Source organism: Brachyistius frenatus, unplaced genomic scaffold, assembly GCF_029030835.1.
Source record: "Brachyistius frenatus isolate BFR_SWC_R1_liver_20210118 unplaced genomic scaffold, ASM2903083v1 Contig_20, whole genome shotgun sequence".
In the NCBI taxonomy this organism is placed as follows: Eukaryota; Metazoa; Chordata; class Actinopteri; family Embiotocidae; genus Brachyistius; species Brachyistius frenatus.
This window is the reverse complement of record NW_027210619.1, coordinates 5203800-5223463: the sequence shown is the minus strand read 5'-3', so window position 1 is coordinate 5223463 and position 19664 is coordinate 5203800. Positions and strand designations below refer to the sequence as shown.

General features: G+C 42.8%; 1 protein-coding gene across 4 annotated transcripts in view; it reads right to left on the bottom strand.

Moving 5' to 3' along the window:
* The window catches only part of fhod3b (formin homology 2 domain containing 3b), an 88375-nt gene that overhangs the window by 3560 nt on the left and 65151 nt on the right, over positions 1-19664 (bottom strand). Inside the window, exons 6-28 of one of the 4 annotated variants that reach the window (XM_069696191.1) lie at positions 18328-18422; positions 17327-17438; positions 16333-16427; positions 14970-15113; positions 14538-14785; positions 13005-13121; positions 12697-12867; positions 11559-11618; positions 10302-10409; positions 10015-10149; positions 9528-9578; positions 8468-8658; positions 7408-7953; positions 6409-7325; positions 5382-5540; positions 4504-4686; positions 3812-3931; positions 2817-2978; positions 2500-2690; positions 2130-2322; positions 1324-1347; positions 610-796; positions 48-209 (exon numbers count right to left, since the gene is read on the bottom strand). In XM_069696191.1, coding sequence (XP_069552292.1) covers positions 48-209; positions 610-796; positions 1324-1347; positions 2130-2322; positions 2500-2690; positions 2817-2978; positions 3812-3931; positions 4504-4686; positions 5382-5540; positions 6409-7325; positions 7408-7953; positions 8468-8658; positions 9528-9578; positions 10015-10149; positions 10302-10409; positions 11559-11618; positions 12697-12867; positions 13005-13121; positions 14538-14785; positions 14970-15113; positions 16333-16427; positions 17327-17438; positions 18328-18422 — 4371 coding nt within the window. The remainder of the gene's footprint in view (positions 1-47; positions 210-609; positions 797-1323; positions 1348-2129; positions 2323-2499; positions 2691-2816; positions 2979-3811; positions 3932-4503; positions 4687-5381; positions 5541-6408; positions 7326-7407; positions 7954-8467; positions 8659-9527; positions 9579-10014; positions 10150-10301; positions 10410-11558; positions 11619-12696; positions 12868-13004; positions 13122-14537; positions 14786-14969; positions 15114-16332; positions 16428-17326; positions 17439-18327; positions 18423-19664) is intronic. The other 3 variants (XM_069696192.1, XM_069696193.1, XM_069696196.1) reach the window with 3 other exon arrangements.

The window sequence follows — 19664 nt, the reverse complement described above, 5'->3', positions numbered from 1 at the left end:
GCACGATAATGTATCGCACCACGATCCCAATAGTTGACATCACTCACAAGATTTGCGGTTGGCTCGGGATCGCCTCCTCTCTCGAGGTTGCGTCCGCTGGCCGGGCCCCTGAGTGGCTGACCTAACAATCCTCTCCATGATCTCATCGGCTGTGTCGTCCGTGCAGTTCACCGGGTCGTCACTGGCAGAACACCAGGGGGCGACGCGCCCTGAAGTAGCGGGGGAGGGGGGGTGGAGAAGAAAACGACAGGCATTGTGTTGTAGGATACGTTTGAGGAAAAAAAACAAGTTTACAGCCACGCCGGTAGCTCTGCGAGCTAATACCAATAGCTTAATGGTGAGTCATAAACACAGGTGCTGAAACTGAAGACAGATCCGAGGATTACCGCGGTCGCTGTTATTCATCCTTCGGGGACAACAAATGTCTCCACAAGATTTCATAGCAATCCGTCTAATAGCTGTTGGTGCTAAACGGTCCAAATTTAGCTCGAAGGTTTCAAGTAGAAGAGGAAGGAATGCAAAAATCGGGGTATACTGGAGAGACGGTGATATTGATATGGGCAGCTATGCAGGGGCTTGTAACGGTACGAGATGTTTGCGGGGACGGACCTCTGGTGCTGCCGGCTCTGGTGCGTGTACGAAGGCCCGGCACCGCGGACGTCCCGCTCTCTCCGCCCTGCGGGCTGCTCTTCAGTACGGCCTTCATGTTCTCGTGTTCCGCTGCATCTTCGGCATACTGGATACCCTGAGGCTGGCTCTCCTGTGCGTCTGACGGGGCTCCGCCGAATTTACCACTCTGCGGGGTAAACACAGTCACAGGATTACAGTCGATGAGACTTTATACGCAGGGTGTGGTCGGATCCATGCGCTGGTGCTCTTTGGCTTCGGGTATCAAAGCCGTCACACGGGTTAGTCTTTACGAGTGACACGGCACTTTCCAGCTAAAAATACAAACGGGTAGTCACTTCAAAGAGTCAAGACTTCGGTGGTCCATTATTCTCGACCAGGAAGTATCTGTGACTCCACGTGAGATTCGCTCAACAGTCCAGCCAACACCATGCGGCCAACCTTTTCTCTCATTCATGCGAGGTCACGCACGCGCGCACACACACACACACACACACACACACACACACACACACACACACACACACACACACACACACACACACACAGACAGAGAGCCTGTCCGTCTCACTAATGATTCATCCTCTGTTAATCTTCATAAATTCAGGAGGTATTGTTCGACAGCACGTCCCGGTTCCATGTTAGTCACAGCAGAGTTCACGCATGCATTGTTTGCATACGAAACGAACCCCCTACCTCACCATCATCGTCATCCTCACTCTACAGAAAAAAAATAAACAAATCAAATCAAAACAAATCAAAAAAACGTCATTGCCGTGTTGCACATAGCACTTGATTTGTATTGTAACTTTATTGCAAGACTTTATGCTAAGCTAACGTGGTACCAATCTTCTCATTTAACTCTCAGCAAGAAAGCGAATAAGGGGATTTAACAAAATGTCAAATTATTCATTTGATCATGAAAATAACAGATGTTATGAACATAAAATAAACACTGCAGATACAGTACATACGAGTTGTGGAAAAAGAAGAGTGCTTTCGACTGAATATCTTTGTAGGAGTGCGGCTGAGGTGCGGCCCCTGTTATTCCTCCTTCAGGGACGTCCAAAGGTTTGAATTTTCACACAGTGATTGAATTAGGGTCCCTTTGAAGAGAGAGGGGCCTCTGCTCGGGCTTGATGTGGAGCCTGCTCCGAGCGGCCGCCTCTCCGGGGTTCAAGGGATTTTAATCATGCAGGGAGGTGTTTGCTCTGGCCTTTCTTGGCCTGCTGCAGCTACAGAATGAGACACACTGAAAACAACTCACTGATTGTTGTTACAGTAACCTATACATGAATACCGAGGAACTATGCTGATGTCATGACAGATGCAACCCATGTCTGTCAGGAACGGGCCACCTTTGGTGCTTTCCCCAGATTAAGGGTATAACCAGTGTCGAGGGATCGTTCGCATCGTTTCAGAGAATTGAGAAAGTCAAACCAAACAAAGACGAGGATTAGGAAATGAAGAAAGTGTCTATGTGACTGCGGAGGACCACTTACATCTGTTATCATTTTCCCCCTGGTCTTGTTCCTCTCTCGGTGGTTGGCCCTCTTCTGTTTCTGTTGCAGCACGCGCTCCCTCGTTGTGCGATACTCCAGGGCAAATTCGCTCAGGATCTTGCTGAAGCGATGTATGCTGACCTCGCGGACCGTGTAGATCGGATGGCCCAGGAACAACAGGAAGGCGTGAAACCTGCAGATGTGTAGAGAAACATCACATCACTGTACAGATATCCTCTGGTAGAAACAAAAGTTTGAACACGCTTCATCGTGACTGAACACTAATGATGGATGTAAATTCCACTGACGCACTTCTAATACAAGTGACAAGATATAGTAACATTTGGCAAAATTGTACATCTGAACATACCTGTTGATAATTCTCCGATGCACAATCTTGAGAATAATAATCCTCTCTGCGCAGTCTTTGAGGAAGTCGGACATTTTTTGCTTCAATGCTGGCTTCATCTCGTGTTTCGCAATGACCTTGAGGTGATCCCATGATGCTTTGCACCGTCGCTCCATCTGGGTCAGATTGTCCTGAAGCTGGTCGAAGTCCACCTGACAAAAATATCACAACAGAACTCACCAAAGAGTGTTGCGGACTCTTTTCATTGAATGGCATTTTCATTTACTGTTACTAAAAACAAACTGTGGAGGAGTTTGTAAAAAGTAAACAGGGCTAACCTTTGTCAAGCGGGTGATAGCTCCTATCTCAGAGTAGAGGTCGGTACTGTCTGGAAACTTCTCGACCACGATGGAGCAGGCGTGGTGCAGCAGAGACTGCTTATGAACCGTGTCTTTCACCTCCGGGACTTTCTCCAAATAACTCAGCTCAAAGCCTTTAGCCTGGAAATACACGCAAACACAGGAGCACACTCAGAGCGTGGGACGGAAACAACTGTCTAAAATTAAAAATCAAGAGCCCCGACTCGGCAAACAAATTGCAGTGAATTTCCTTTTTGGCACGGTCGGAAGAAAGGGGCTCAATGGAGTGCACCGAGTAGATATGTAGATTCATTACACTGCGATTATCAGAAACCAAAATCTACTTCAGGCCCGACAGATTATTCTGCTCACCACAGGAAAGCTTAAAAAAAAGGCCAGAACATATCATGAAAGACATAATCCTAACAGGATCTCCCTTGTTCTTCTGCCAGGTTTAAATGGCTTACTGCAAAATATAAATGCAGCCATTATTTACGGGAACTACTTGTTTTGATGTTGATGACTTATGTTTCCCTTTTGCAAGTTTGGCTCGTACGTACACTTGTACGCACAGATGCACACACACACACAGAGGCGAACACAAGGACACGGAAACACAGAAAACCCGTGATAATGCGCCCCCCCCCCCAAAAAAAAAAAAAAAAAAAACAGAGCCACAGATGCAAGTTCACACGCAAGCGGCCAGACAAACACAAACTTTCAGGAATCGCACAACCTCCCTCCCTTTTTCCTCTTTGACAGACAGAGCCAGGTTCAGCGAAGTCAGAGTCTGCTGCATTCAGGCAGCACATTCTTTTACACACACAGAGTCCACTGTTACCCTTGCCAAATTAATATGTTGTCGGGGCAGTTGGGGGAAGAGGAGCCCCGGAGGAAGAGTGAAAGGTGCAGAAGGAGACAAAGTGAAAAAAAAGAGAAACCTTTAAGGCATCTGTGTCCTGAGGGTTACTCACATTAGAGCCATTGAGGAAGTTGCCGATGGCCAGCAATGTGGTCAAGATGTATCTGAGTGTCTTGTTTTTCTCTAACTGGTCCATTCCCTCCTTCAGGTCCTGCAGAGGCTCTGCCACCTCCTACAAGTGCAGGAAAATGCAGTCAAGAAGCACATCCTTGCCTGTTCACATTTCTGCTGCTGAATTATGCTTCCCTCTCTCCTGATAATGATGATGATCACAGGTTTTGGGAAATACTACTGCACACAGGAAAACAACTTGTATCTCCAGAATGTGAAAGCCTCAGTTGGGGCTGAAGACCACAAGTTTTAAAATAAAAGTGGGGGTATGGAGTCACCGGACCTTTGTACCCCACTCTTCGTGTCGAAACAGCAGCCGGTCAGCGTAGCTTAGCACAAAGAATAGAAGCAGGACAAACAGGAAGCTCGCTTCTGGCTGTTTCCCCCTTGTTTGCAGTCTTTATGCTAAGCTAATCAGCTACCGGCTATACATTTACCCTTTAGACATGAAAGTGGTTTCAGTCTTCTTCTCTAAATCATGACGGAAACAAAATGAGTGTCTTTCCCAGAATGTAAAACTATTTATTTAATTCACAATACTGTGTCCATGGTAAATTAAGAAAAGAAAGGTATGCAACTGCCCAAAGTGGGACATGTCTGCATGTGATTAGAGTGAACAGGAATGTGTCTGACCTTCTCAATAAGCTCATAGTCCATCTTGAATGCCCACAGCTGCAGGCGAGCAGACAACTCCGTGATGGAGGAGAGGGTGAGGAGGAACTGCTCAGCGCTGCCCAAGGGAATGTCGGGGTTGACCAGCTGAGCCTCCTGGATCCGCTGCTTCTCCTCCTCCGTGGGGATCATGGTGAGGATTTTCTAGGAGAAGGAAGAGGGGAAAAAAAACAAAAAAACAGGCTTAGAGGATCATTCATCAAACATTTCAAACGTTTTCCCGGCCTGTGTAATATTTTTACATAATATGTCAAAGAGTAAATCACCGAGAAGAGAGCGGAAACTAATTGATTGTGACATTTCCAGATCTTTTTATCTGAGTTGTTTCCAGCTGTCCCACAAATTTGTTTGACATCTGAACTTTCAACCTCACTTCTGTTGTCTGGCTGAAAATACCTTCAGAGACAAAAAGGTAGGGAGGAATACTCCCTCCCTGCTGAAAATGAAATGGAAAGAGAAGCTCTTAAAACTATAGATTGTATAATACCAAGAAGAATGCAACATTTACCGAAGGCTATCTGCTGATGTGAAGTCCTTTAAATGCCTCGGAGCTCAAAATAGGATTTCATCACCGCAGTGATTAATTACATGAAAACAACCCAAAGGCCAGCCATAATCACATTAAGGACAGTCTCAGCCATCTATATCTCTCGTTTGAGGAAATTCACTGGTACATTTTGGTGTGCTATTATAAAATATCATTGAAGAAAACCACATTTATTTTGAACCCAACGAGCTTGAATGAGTTTTATTTGATGGGTAAGCGGCAGATAGTACTGCATCAACAACTTAAGATATACTGTGTGCAGCTTCAGACAGAATCTCATGAGACGTCTTACCTCAATGCCTTCCTTGTTTAGTGCGTACTCGTCGAAGTTGAGAATAGCGGTCTTGATTGTGCGTGGAGGAGGTAAAACAGTCAGGCCGATGTTTATAGCGTTGCTGCGCTTTGAATCCAGGACTATGATTTCTTGTCGTTTGCCATCAACAGCTGCTTTCTATGAGATACAAAATAAAATCAGCATGAGATTATTTAAGTGGTGGAGGCAGTTCTTAATGGTTTAAAGATGCGCTGCACAAGATACGAGTAAAAATACAACCCACTGATCGACGCCGACAGAAAAATACGTTCTATTACAGTTTTTCTACTTTACTGATTACCTGCGAGACTGTACTTCTCATTACATCTGAAAACATACAGATGATAAAGAGGAAATTAATGTGCTATTTGTTTTTTAAATTACTGCAAAAACTATATAGGGTGACACCATACAAAAATCCCAGTTGTTGAAGTGATCATGAAAGGGATCTGTTTGACAGTACAGGGGTTGTACTGAAGGAAAGCCTGTTACTGTCATTCTCTCAGAATATGTCACTCCTATGATATTATCTGTCAACATTTCTTAGTTTCCTGAGGGCCTGAGGTTAGTGCGAGAGCTGGGGTCATTCCAAATGATATTTTATCCTTTTGAGAACATGAATGAAACTACATATTAGTGAATAGACAAAGATACCAGTGAATTAGTCAAGCATGAATACTGACAAGATGGATTTGAACACTTGTAAGTCCTATTTTCAGAATGACTCTTTCCAAAGGTAATTTTTCATTTCTGTAGCGATGTGGTTTTGTTCCATTCTATTTTAATTTCAGTATGAGGTAGAGTTCACCTAATTTAAAGGCTTACTTGCACCTTTGTGCTTCTGAATTCATACGAGACACCAAGCGTGACAGTAGTTTGGCCGCTCTAAACTCACAAAATGATCCCCTCAAATACGGTGCCAGATAGCAGAAATCCAGAGCTATGGGAGGGAAACTGAAACAAGAAGTGCTGCATGTGTCTGTTGTAACAGCAGGACAACAGTTACCTTCGTGACAGGCAGCTCCTTGGATTTGGACTCAAACAGCTGCTCCAGCTTGGATGTGTCCAGTTTAATTGGCTCCAGTTTGGACCACAGGGACGCCTTACAGAATTTATGGCTCTTACACTGCCAGTCCACAGGACGCACCTCATTCCAGAAGAGACGGATGGTCTTCTTCTTCTTCTGGAAGAGAGGCAGTTCCCCTCGACTCAGCTGAGGGGAGGGTGGAGGAATAGGGGCCATGAAAGGTGGGGGTGGGGGCATCATTTTGCCAAGAATGGGAGGAGGTGGGGGACAGCCAAACAGCGGAGGAGGTGGTGGCAGGGCAGCGCTGCACGGTGCAGGGGGAAGTGGTGGGATCAGGCCACCTGACCGCGTCACATTGTCCGTATCTAAAATGTCCAAGTCATCCTCATCCCTCAGGTCCGTGAAGTCCATTTCTTTGATCCGCAGCTCCCTGGGTGTGGCCATCAGCTGATCCCAGATGTGGTCTGACTCTTTCTTCTGAGGTAAAGCTGATGAGGCAGGGGTTGATGATCTGTCAGTCTGCTGCTGCTCTTTTGAGGTCTCCACGTCAGGTGGAGACGTTAGGCCTTTGACCAAATCTCCAAACTTCTCCGCCACTGCTCGGACACTGCCCTGGTTGTCTAGGTGTCCCATCTCCACTTTCTTCATAGTTTCTTCTCTGGCCTGCCTGTGAGCCTCCAGTGTGGAGATCCTGCTGGCCAAACTAGCCACAGACTCATTGACCTCCGTCTCTTTCTCACACTTACATGTTTCCTTCTCAGATTCTCCTGCATTCCCATCATCCTCTGTGGTTGTCTTCTGAGCATAGAGCATGTCCAGCATGAAACGCTTGCTGTTGAGAATTTTGTTGCACTGGTCAGTCACATCTGCCTCTTTAATACACTGGGTCCATTGGCCTGTTGATATGGAAACAATTCTGACAATGAGAGAAATATACATAGTTGATTATCAAAGAAAGCAAATGAAATTAGCTTGCACCTGCTTCAATGTCACCGTTGAGTTTCTCCTCCCGCTCCTCTCTCTCCTCCCTCTCCAGAGTGCTACTTGTAGAGGAGATGCTGGATGCAGAGCAGTTGTCCTTTTCATTCACTTCCTCGTTCTGTCTCTCCTTCTCACTCAACAACACACTGTCTTCTGCATCCCTCTCTGTTGGCTGCTCCTTCTCACACTCCTCCTCTAACCCCACCTCGACGTCTGTCTCTCCCACTTCAGCTGCATCACCTGCCGCTGCCTCTTCTACTGCTACCTCACTCTCACACCGTCTCTGTTCCTGAACCTCCTCCTGCTCCTGCGTCTCTTCTTTCTCCATGCCTGACTGTTCACCTGACGTCATCTCTGCCGCTACATCCTTTTCAGACTGGGTCTCAACATCGTCCTCTGTCTCTGCAGGGGACTCTGTCTCCGTCTGCTGTTTGTCTGGTTCGGTGGGAGGTGTGGAGGAAGGTTCTGATGCTGTTGACTCTGGTTCTGGACTTTTGGTTCTGGTCTGTGGGTCAAGGTTTGGGTCTGAAATGTGTTCCGTTTCTGACAGACGAATCAAAACAATGTAGAATAAAAAAAATGTTACTTTAAAACCTTCAGTTATATGCCTTTATATCATTGTATTTGTTTTCAGAAAAAAAAAAATCTTTGTTTATAATTAAAAACAGATTTAAATTGCTTCCTGGCATAATTCTAATTTCACTGACATTTTCATACAGTAGAAGAACTACACAAACAAATCATGAAATACTGTTTGATAACATGACCGTAACATGATGGTGCTTTTCAACCTCAGAGAAACAATTAGTTTAATCTAGTTTAAAGTGTTTTACAAAGATTAACTACTGCAATGCTGACAGAATAAATATTATCTGATTCCACAGAAGTGCAGCTGAATCTTATTTCAGCTCACTAATCAAGCATCAGATGCCAGTGCCAGGCCCAGTGTGTGGGACAGGTGCACTGACAGTAGGGTCTCTTCCAGTACTGTAAGGATGTCACGCCCAATGTCTCTAAGCACTAATGATGACTAAATGGATGGACAAACACTGCTTACCCGACATCTGAAGTGCAGTGGTGACGGTGTCTTCCTGTGAGATAATGGGTGACGGTGTGGTGCAGCGCGATGCCGAGCGGCTGGCGGGGTTCGGAGTCAAACACAAAGTGATCTCTGTCCGACCTCTTGTTGGCGCTCTCGGCCGCTCCCGCTCTAACTCCTCCGCAGCGAGCCGCTCCACAGCCTTGTACCTGCAGTGACAAAGTTCAGCTTTCATATGTCTGCACACTGTGGTTTAGATGCATGCAGATCACTGCTACATGTTAACAAACAGTTTACACTGCAGCTCAGACTTTTGATAGTTGTGGCATAATGATATAGAAACATACATGTACAGGTATGAAAACTGATGTTGTTGACTAAATGGGTATCTCCATTACTCAGATTCAGTTTTTTATGGTGGTTTTTTTTGGAATAGAGAAATATAAATAGTCCTCACTCTAACAAGCTTCCAAAGGAATTGATAAATGAAAGAATTCGAGCTTTTGAAAAGATTTTGGAGATTTGAGGGCCTCATGTTACAGTGATCAAAAGTTCTGACAGAGAATAATAACAATTTATGCTCTCATTCCAGAGTAATTATGGAAAATGGAGCTATAATCCCATTACTCTCGGACACAAATGATGACAAATGATGCCCCCTTTTTGTTTAAGTTGCCAAGGTGCTGTTTAACATTTTTGGCTCGTACCTACTGATCTCACTTCACATATTCTTTGAGGTGCATGTTTAAATTCACAGAGGTGAAAAAGGTGAGGGCAAGTGATTGAGTTTTGAATTATTTTGCTCACACACTCACAGTCAGAGGGAGATAACTGAACCACATGCATGCCAAAACCCAATTACACACTTGTCCTGTTAACCTTTGGGACGTCTTAATGGTAAGCAGGCCCAAAGGGGCCCCGACACCTATAATTCAGCCCGAGGCTGGGTGCACCTCTCTTTACATCTGCTGTTCATTTTGGAGAAGGATCTCAAAGCACTTACAAGCCTCCTTAGTTTTTCCCATCAATCTCCATAACTGCAGCATTATTGTGAACCCCTGAAACAAAGTGAACTCACCTCTCCTCCCTGGCTTGTCTCGCTTCTTCCCTCTTGTCCACATAATCTCGACTGAGACAGAAAAAAAGAAACCAAGACAGACGAGCATTATTAAAAGACAATTTAGGAACCTGTGTTCATGATATGTGCAAATTAAGATTTTATTTTAAATCTGATATTTGCTAAACTGTAAACTATATGGTATGGTTAGCACATATATCGTAAAAAGAGCATGAGCTCTTGACACATGAGCAGAACATTTTCTTTTTCAGAGTCCTCCTGCCACAATTCAGTGTATCTAATGTTGCTCATAAAGAAAGCCCAGCTTTTCTCAGACACATGGGAGATTTGTGAACATCTCTACTGAGGCAGGATTAGAGCCACCTGTTTATAAAAAATACACAAGCCGACATGTCTCTATTGGCTGTCTCTGGTACAAAGTAAATACATTACACAGTACTTCCTCTATTATATGAAGTTACAGTCTGACTGGTGAGGGGAGACTAACTTGAAGCGGTTCCTCTCCTCTCTTTCAATTCTCTGCAGACGCTCCTCCCTTTCCAGGCGTCTCCTCTCTCTCTCCGCTGCCAGAGACTCCTGATGTTGTCTGTACGATGAAGTTAGCAAGCCCCCTAAAGCAGGTCTTTAAGCCAAAGATAAACAAACTGAGGGATTTCTTTACAGTTCGATTTAGATAATTGCATATTTGTTAAAAGAGCTTTACAGAGTTGATTTCAATAATATAATCATAGCCAAGATGCTCTGCATTATTTGTGAGGAAGTTGGTGTGTGAACCTGTCAGATTTGGGTTCTGGTGTGGAGGTTGTTGAACTGGTGAAGCAATGGATGGGTGATGGAGGAGTCTGGTGCTTGCCGGGGTAAGGAGTGCCAGTGGCACTGATTCTGGAAAAAAAAAAAAGAAAAGAGAAAAATAAATGATTTATTTTCTTTCTATACATTTTTCCACTGAAGGACTGGAAGACAGAGATGGATGGACATCACATTAAGAATCTGTGATGTGACACAATCAGTGGTGAAAAGTGACTCAATTTTGAGGTACTTTGAGTATTTAGATTTGAGAATTTTTTATACTTCCACTCAATGACATTTCAGACAGAAATATTGTACTTTCTGCTACACTACATTCATCCCACAGCTTTAGTTATTTTTCATATGAATATTTTTTACAATGGATAATATAACAACCTTTAAAGTACAATACATCGGAAAGATTAAACCAGTGGCTTCCAACCTTTTTGTCTTCTGATGTCTTACAAAATCAGTATGTAGTTGAGGTCACATTTTAGATATCCGAGTTGTTAACAGCTTCACTAAATTGTAATTTTTCCCTCACTCTACACTCAAATGATCTAATATCTCACCAAAAATCAAAGATTAGATAAAAAGTCCCAAAACTAAAAACACTAGTTTGACCAAACTTTTACTTAAATACTTTAACTACATTTTGCTGCTAATACTTCAGTATGTTCTCAAGTAGGACTTTTACTTGTAAGTAAAGAGGAGTATTTTTACATTTATTGATACTTTTTACATAAGTAAAGTATGTGAATACTTCTTTAACCACTGGACACAACGTGAATTATCATGCTACTGGATAGCTTAGACTGAGATATGACTGTGTTGAATAAAAGAACGGTGCTCTTAAGGGCTGCTCCCCAGGCCCTCGAACAGCTTTCCTGTGAGGAAATCCATGCGATCAAACGCCAGTGCATTGCTCATCCATATCTGTGCATTAGAGCAGTCGTTCATTTTTTCACCTGACAATTTTTTTGGAAGAGTCCTTATAATTTATGAATGAGACAACATATTGTGCGCACTTTTTTCTTGAACACTTACACCTCAATAATTTTGATAGATGGCAGAATAAGTCACTGAAAACATTGTATAGTGTTCAACTATAAGTGTAATACTAACGATAAACCACAGAACTTTTAGACTCCATTATGCGTTTAAAGTCGTGACACCTCAGCACCAACATACATCTCGTCCCTGGACATTTGTTAGAGTTCACCTTTTGACCGCTGGTCTTACCTGTCAGCCCAGCAGGGCTTTCTAGCTGTATAAGATGTAGGAGATGTAGTATCTGTCAGACTGAAGATGGAAGTGAGAAAAACAGTCAGGTCAGACACTCCGAAGATAAAATGATAAAGTGTTAGTCACAGAGACAGGATAGTGAGACAGTCGGAGGAAGGACGGCTGCAAGACCACAAGACAACAGAGCAGACAGGGCAAGACAATATCTCTGCGTCTGATGATTCACTACTGTTTATAAGCTTTTACTGAATCATTTTTACTATGTAGTGTAGTTAAAACAGGGAATCACTTCTGCTCAGATAGCATCAGGGATACATGCTGAGGAACTGCTTTACCACTTCAGATTTAGTTACTTATCCTGTTTCTATTTGCTACAGATCTCTGCAGAAACATCAACCACTAAGAGACAGTGACTGTGACTTATGCTAATACTTTGAATTCCTTACTGCTTTGACTTAATTTATTGACTTGTCTTGGATTAACTGTGGTGTAGAGCTACAATAAAAGACAGATGAGCAGTAAATGTCTCAAAATAATTATTTCCAGCAACCGAGAAAAGGAAGTAATAATGATGGAAATGGCTTTACTTTTTCTTGCACAGTAGGTCTTCAGAGATGCAACATAAATCACATCAGGTGGGAAATAAAGGAATTTCTGGCCACTGTGATCAAGAAAACATTTTTAAAGGAGGAAGAAAGTAGTGAAGAATTGAGGTAAAATATGTCCAACGTTAATAACCTCATGGGACTCAATTTGGAAGAATGAAATTTAAACGAAAAATAGAAAAGATGATCAAACATTAGCATTACTATTTGTGTTTTCCCTCATCTAAAGCCTCATGAAGGTAGAGTGAGCTACATAAAGACACAGACACCAGTGATAGAGAGAATGGTGTTTTGACATTGAGAAGTGTAATGGTCTGGCGTTACATAAGTAGGTGACCTGAAGCACCTGCCTTCGATCTGTGGTGCTTCATCGGCCCCCCAAAACACACCTGGCTGTGGTTCAAGTCAGGGAGTGAAGGGAGAGGAAAGTGGGGTGAGGTTGGGGTACATTGACACTCAGGGTGTACAGAGACTGACACTCTACTTAGAGTAACAGGGAAGACACAGTCAGGTTGCCGGGAGGAACACACCAAGGACTAAAGGTCCTCTTTTTAGGTGCGACGGACACAGGAGAAGATGCCCTGGTCTTGACGCTGAGATACTCTCTCTGCCCTTCAAGGTCACTGGCTTTAGGGAGGATGTTGGCCATACACTTTAAGTTCAAACACATGTTAGGAGTGTCTGCTACAGCTGGAACCACACTAGGATGACAAAATACAAGAGAGTCGGAGTCCAAAGAGAATAAAGATCACACTTTAAAATGGAAGAGACAACTAGTGAGATACTGGAGGAGAATGGGGAAACTATCACGCTTGGGAAACCAATTGGCCTAAAATACCTGTGAGCGCCCTGTCTAGAGGACTCAGTGACTGGATGACTTTCATCATCTGCCTCTTCCTCGTCCTCCTCATCCTCCTCCTCCTCCCCTTCCTCGTCTTCTTCCTCTTCCTCTTCTCTGTGCCGAGAGGAGGGGCCGAGGGTTGAAAGGAGGAAAGGGAGGATGTAGGCAGGTGAGAGGGAAGAGAAATGGGACAGAGACAGCATGAAACCACACGGCAGAGGATGGCCCAGGAGAGACAGCACACAGAGATGACAAACAATAAAGACATGCTTGTTAAAAAAGCATTGGAAATGTTAAGAGTAGAAGAGAGACAAGTGTTGAAAAACGTCCGAGAAGGTTAGAGGGTTTTGACAATACAAAAACATTAGAAATAGATATGCAGACATGCACCAGTTGTAATAGCATTAATATAAAAATAACAGATTAACATCAAATATCGCTCCATCATTTTAATTGAGAAGAATATTTAATTCAGTAACCAGTGTGAGGGCTGCAGCAGATATCTTGTGTGGTTAAACTGATAGTCTGGGATCGTCGTACATAAATCTATGGCCACTTTGCTATTTGGATCCCTTTCGGTTGTCTGGATTTCATTAACAATATGGAAAATTGTGATCTTCAAAGGCGGCTTGAATTTCCTGTGGTGGGCTGGAAAGAAGCTCGTCTGGTATCATATGACCCTGCTGGATTGAATTTAGGTAAACCTGAAAATGTGAGTGCTACCAGGAATATTAGTAAGTATGCTACTTAAAGAAAGGTTGTTATTAATGAGAGGCGACTGGATTATGTGGCAGAGTAATCAACTGTGATTTTAAAGACAAAAAGCATGGCGAGATATTATTTCCAGTTTAAAATTCAAGCCTGGTTTTTGTCTCCTGATGTATGAACTATAATAAAAGAGGACTAAAAGGTAAAAGAACTGTCTAAGACATCACCCAAGCTACTGTATAATTAAACGAGACTGCAATTTGCTTATCGCCTGAGTCTCCAGTTGTTGTCTCTCTGAGTTTCTCACAAAGGTTTGTTCTGTATTATAAACATGTGGCACTGTGGAGTGTAAGATCAATGCACTCTCAATGAAGGAAGTTTGACTTGAGACAGAGAGCAGATAGCTCATATCATGTGTTTGCAGAAGCTTCCTATTTCCACCAGTGGCAAGAGAAAGTCTCTGACAGTGGGAAAATTAATTTAAATGTCACTTTGCAGCAGCAGTCTCCCCCTTTGCCATTCTTTAAATTACTATATAATTAAATTTTCTGCTTTGGCTCTGGATAGAGTAGATGCATCTCTCCAAGACTGAAATATAATACACACTTGCAGCCAGTCTGTTTCCTGTGAAACGGAGTAAAACTCCTTGGACCCAGAAATAATTTGTGATTCCGTTTTACTTGCAGATATCTCTCAGGCTTTAAAATATAAGAGATCAAAACAAACCCTGCTGGCTGAACCTTTTAAAACCAGATCGAGTTCAAGATAAAGTTTCTTTTCTTCTCTTGAATATCTTCTTTTCTCCATTCCTCCTCGTCTCACCTTTCACTGATGTCTTCAACCCGTTGGCCACCGAAGGGCAGGAACCTGCTGGCATGAGTGTGAGGGCTGCTGGGTGATGCTGGGGCAGAAGCATGGCCCCTGCTGTTCTGAAGCGAATGTCTGCGGCTGCGTCTTCTCTCCAGACCTCGCCTCTCATTGGTGCCACCAACGCTAGCACGTCGGCGGTCCTTTCGGCCACTTGGGGGCAACTGGGCTTCATCGTCACCATCCTCATGGCGCAGAGTCATCTGGGTCAAAGAGGCATCAACAGACTCATTGAGTAAATAAACTCCAATGTGAGCAGCATGTTTTTCAGAAACAGCAGTCTTGATTAACACAACATTTCTGGCTGCTGTTGGAATTATACTCTTTTATATGACACCAAATGTTGTTCTGGTTGTTGAGTTATGTTTGTCTTATAGTCTTCCTCACCTCGTAGATGTTGAACTGTTCTACAAGGTCAATGTCAGTGCCTTTCCTGCTCAGGTGTCTCTGGGCCACGGCTTCGATGCCCTGTTCCTCCAGACCGTCCACCATGTCATAGTAGGAGTCCTGGTCTGGGAGGCCTGCCAGAGTCTGAGACACAAACAAACACATTTAATAAAAAAATAAAATAAAACAACAACACATGATTATAGGATTATTCTGCCTTATCGCTGTTCTATTTAAAATTTTTATGAGAGAAAGAAAACCGAAACAATAAACTGGATTTTATCTGGGAGAAAGAAAGAATGTAAAAACACCTTTGATCTGCTACCTAAATCAATTAATAGTATTGAAACACCTGTCATTGTCTGCAATTAAATCTAATTTCCCATTTTCCACCACAAAAATGGCTAATTGAGGAATTCCTTAGTTCCCATATTGCATAAACATATTTCCATATCTTTTTTGATTATAAAGCAGGTCTACGTGCAATATTAATATTGTAAAAGTGTCATAATGCTCAGTTCACAAAGAAAGGCACACAGCCGTTATTCCGCAGTTTTGATGTTTGGATTTCCATAAGTTTGGGATGTCAAAAAGTCATGCTAATGTCACATGTCCACTCTCAGCACGGCCCACTGTCCAGCCTTGACAGGTTGGACAGGAACATGAGGAAAGAAACATGGAGTGGCTATTGTGCCACGGAGATAACAAACTACAGAACCAAGAAAAAGACCTGTGGCCGGCCTGGGCATGCATCACTTCGAAATAAGTCAGTCAATCAAAGGAGAAGGTCATTGATATTAATGCATCTTAAAGACACCCATAAACCACTTATTCTTGGTAGAGCTCCGCAGAGAAGTTTAAGATGGGAGATGTCAAACAATTTAGAGATGGATTTTGGTACTTTAAACCACACAAATATCTTCTAATGGACATTAAGTCTGCCAATAAAACACTTTCCTTTAAGAGTCTTGTTGCTGTTGTAAATTGCTACAATCACATCTTCACTATTGGTGAGTCATTACAATTTCATGGAAGTAACACTTTATCACAAAAGCAATCACACTATACAGATTAAATCTGCACCTGATTCAATCTAACTGAGAAAGTAGTCTAATGGGTCTGATCACATTCCGGAAACAATGCTGCTGTACTGAGAGCATTTCCATCTCACATTAACAGACTTTGATTCTTATGTAGAGAAGTTATTCAGATGCTGATAACACTTTGAGACAATGTATAAATGAGGGTTCTCTAAAAATAGCAGATCGGAAAGAAAACAACTGAGGGAAAAACACGATACAGGGAAAGTATGTATGCTATATTGCCAGTGGATGCAGCAACAACATAGAAATAATGTACTGACCTTATTGACGAGCGTCATTGCGAACACCAGCAGCTCTGTATCCACTCCATCCTTCTCATCCAGGATCTCCATGACATTCGACCACAGTTTTGTACCTGCATCACCAAAAGATATTGAACATATTGTGCGAAACAAGACAATCTCTACACAAAAACAGCTACATATGGGTGCCTACATTTCAATGCTTACACAGACCCGGAACGACACAATTTCAACTAATCCATCTGGTCATCTTACAGCAAAAAAGCTGGTTCAGCTCTACCACTGTGCAGGAAGAAAAAAACACAAACTCCAGTAGGAGATTTACAGTCATAGAAGTCTTCCTCAAGAAGAGTGTCAGCGGAAAAACAGAGCAGGGGTGACCTGATCTCCGATAAGAAAGGAGCACCGTGGCGCCTCAGCCATGAGGTCAAGTCCACCTCCTTCTCATCAGGAGACTGGGGATCATGTTTAGTCTTCTTACGCAACAGCAGAAGTGATGGGATAAGACATAGCTGAGACAGAGGGATACCTGATCCCTCCACACGGATGACCAACCCCCTGCCGTATGCCACAGTACAATGTTGAGCTTTTAGTGTGGCAGGTAACCGAACCCCCTGCAGGCAGGACGTATGGCCTTTCTCAATAAGCATTGTTCTACATGTGGCTATGGAGCAGCTCAGGACAACTGCACCTGACTACTCTTTCTATATTGTACTGTTCAGGTTCCATCTAACAGCAGACAATTAAAACCAATATGATGACAAATACCGGAGGGACTCCATACAGACACACACCACCGAGGATTCTGTGACAGCACATACTGTGATTTTACAGGGATATGAAGACAGTTCCCAATTGGCTTTAAGCCTGACATTCACATAAAACGTTCTCACTGAATTAACAAAGTGTGTCACTTAGACAATGTGCCAATATGAAAGTACGTCAGCTGATTACAATATTAGTTTCAGTCTGCAAATATCAACATCCAAAAATCACTAGCCTGGACTCTTACCTCTTTTGGTATCCACAACGTTCACAGCCTTTATGAGCAGGGCAGCATTACATTCGGTGTACTCGACAAACACCAGCAGCAGCTTCAGTGACGTCTTCACCACCAGACGAAACTACACAAAGAAGAAAATACAGTTAAAACAGAAACAACAAAGCAGCACCGACCCTATATCACAATTCATCTGTGAACTTCATGTTGTTATAACAACCATGGACGAGAGCAAAATAAGCATGTGCGAGTCCTTTTAATTCTAAATGGTTAACAACATCACATTGTAACAGCTTTTTCCTGTATGAAGAGTCTTGAGAGGATTGATAAGGGTGCTGTGTGACACTGACAGCTCATTGGAACATACTGTACAACAGTCAGGCAGGCAGTACACAAACACCATCAAGATATAAATTGCATAAATATTACAATAAATAAAAAAATGTAAGTTTAAAAAAGTTTACACCACAAAATATGGAGAAACTGGTCGAGATAGGTATAATATTAATGAATGAAAAATAAACACAATGTCAGGAGTGGTGAAATAATCAAAGTTAATTAATCACTTGTTAAAATCTACCACATCAGCAGAATAATTGGACAGGTAACAGCCCAATGGTCCTGATGAAAATATCTGTTAACAATGGAAATTTGCCATACAAAATGATTTGGATGACAGGGTTTTGATAAAAAAAAAAAACAAGGCAGTTGACAAATATTACATCAGTATTCACACAGGAAGGCAGTAAAGTAATTTGTTAGAACATACAACAGTGGAGGTACAGGAAGTGAGCCAGTGTAGTTCCCTCATCTCCTGCACTTGAAGCGATCTGGCCACTAGAGGGCTGAGGTGACCACAATGATATGAGGGTTGCTTCCATGTGGACAAAGCAGTCCACGACTTTATCCGTTTTGTCGGTTCCCAGATGGGATTGCTGAGCTGATTTTGCAGTCTATTAACTGCGTGTAGATTTTGTAAACAAAATAAAACAATTCATGCGCACATTCTTTACCTTGGATCCGACCAGGGTGTAAAGCCACTGGACCGTTTCATTGTGAGATATGAGGCCGTTCATCCCATCCACATACAGCATTATTTGACCAAGAGCTGGAGAGACAGGAGAGAAAAACAGTTCATCATATTTGTGTTGCTCAACACAAAAAGGTATGGGCTTGCTCTGGATGGTTTTGTATGTCCTTTGAAACCTAAGAATCTCAGAGGAATCCTTGCTATGAAAGCAGGTGAGACTTAAGTTTCACTGTGGATATAAGATTAAGGGATAACATACGGTATTCATGAGAAACCAGCAGGTACTGTCGGACAAACATATAGTTTGGTCTGTCTCTTTGTGGAATGACTGAAATATCTCCTTGTACGGCTTTATTAAGAGACTTCAGCCCACACTACAATACATGACAGGGCAGGATGGACTGGACCAAAAATGTTAACTATAAAAATGAGAAAATGTTGTTGTAGTCACACACACATAAAGAAACCCTCCCCCCTTCCTCACAAATGCACTTAGTCATTCTACTGTTCGTGAAAGAAGACAAGACAATGATATTTCTCTGCCCATAGTGGTTAAATCAAACTGGGCACACACATACACACACTGCAGCTGCTGTGGTGATAAACTATTCAAAATCACAACAATTAGGTGGAAAAAGAAACCTTCACTTGTCTACTCATGTCTCAAGCCAGTGGGCACAACTGGGGAGGGGGGGCAAAGTGCTTCACTGGATGCTGACATGACTTCTGTCTGTAACAGGACACATAAATAAGAACATAATAATAGCCAAGGGATCTCAATGGGGGGCAGTAAAAGTGTAGGGCTTCTGTTGAAGAAGGAGATGGGGGAAGGGAGACACACAGCGCTGGACAGGAGTGGAGCAGACAAAAGCACCATTTAAATATGTAGTCTTTTCGCAGGGGCAGTCCACACACAGGGAGTCGATGCTTTCATACAGACGACCACAACAAGATGAGCTCGGTTTGAACCCACAGCAACTTAAGATGATACATTAGCTGACACACGGGAAAAAAAACTGAAGAGCTTGTGAACACATTGAAAGTGGAAAATTTTTGGTGGGCCAGCTCGACTATTTCTTGGCAGAAGTTCGTTTTTGGGGGGGGTAATACATGTGAGGATTTTAGCACTAAGTCATGACATTCCTGTTTTTCTCAAACATGATCAAGTTCAGAGAGTGCTTCAAAACTGTCAAATCGAGAAAATAAAAGAGTTCGATCACAACAATAAACAGACTTATTGATCAGACCTATTGCAAGCTTCATAATAAAGTTCAATCTAATGTCTTCATGCTGTATTAAAAAAAGTTTCTGACGACATGT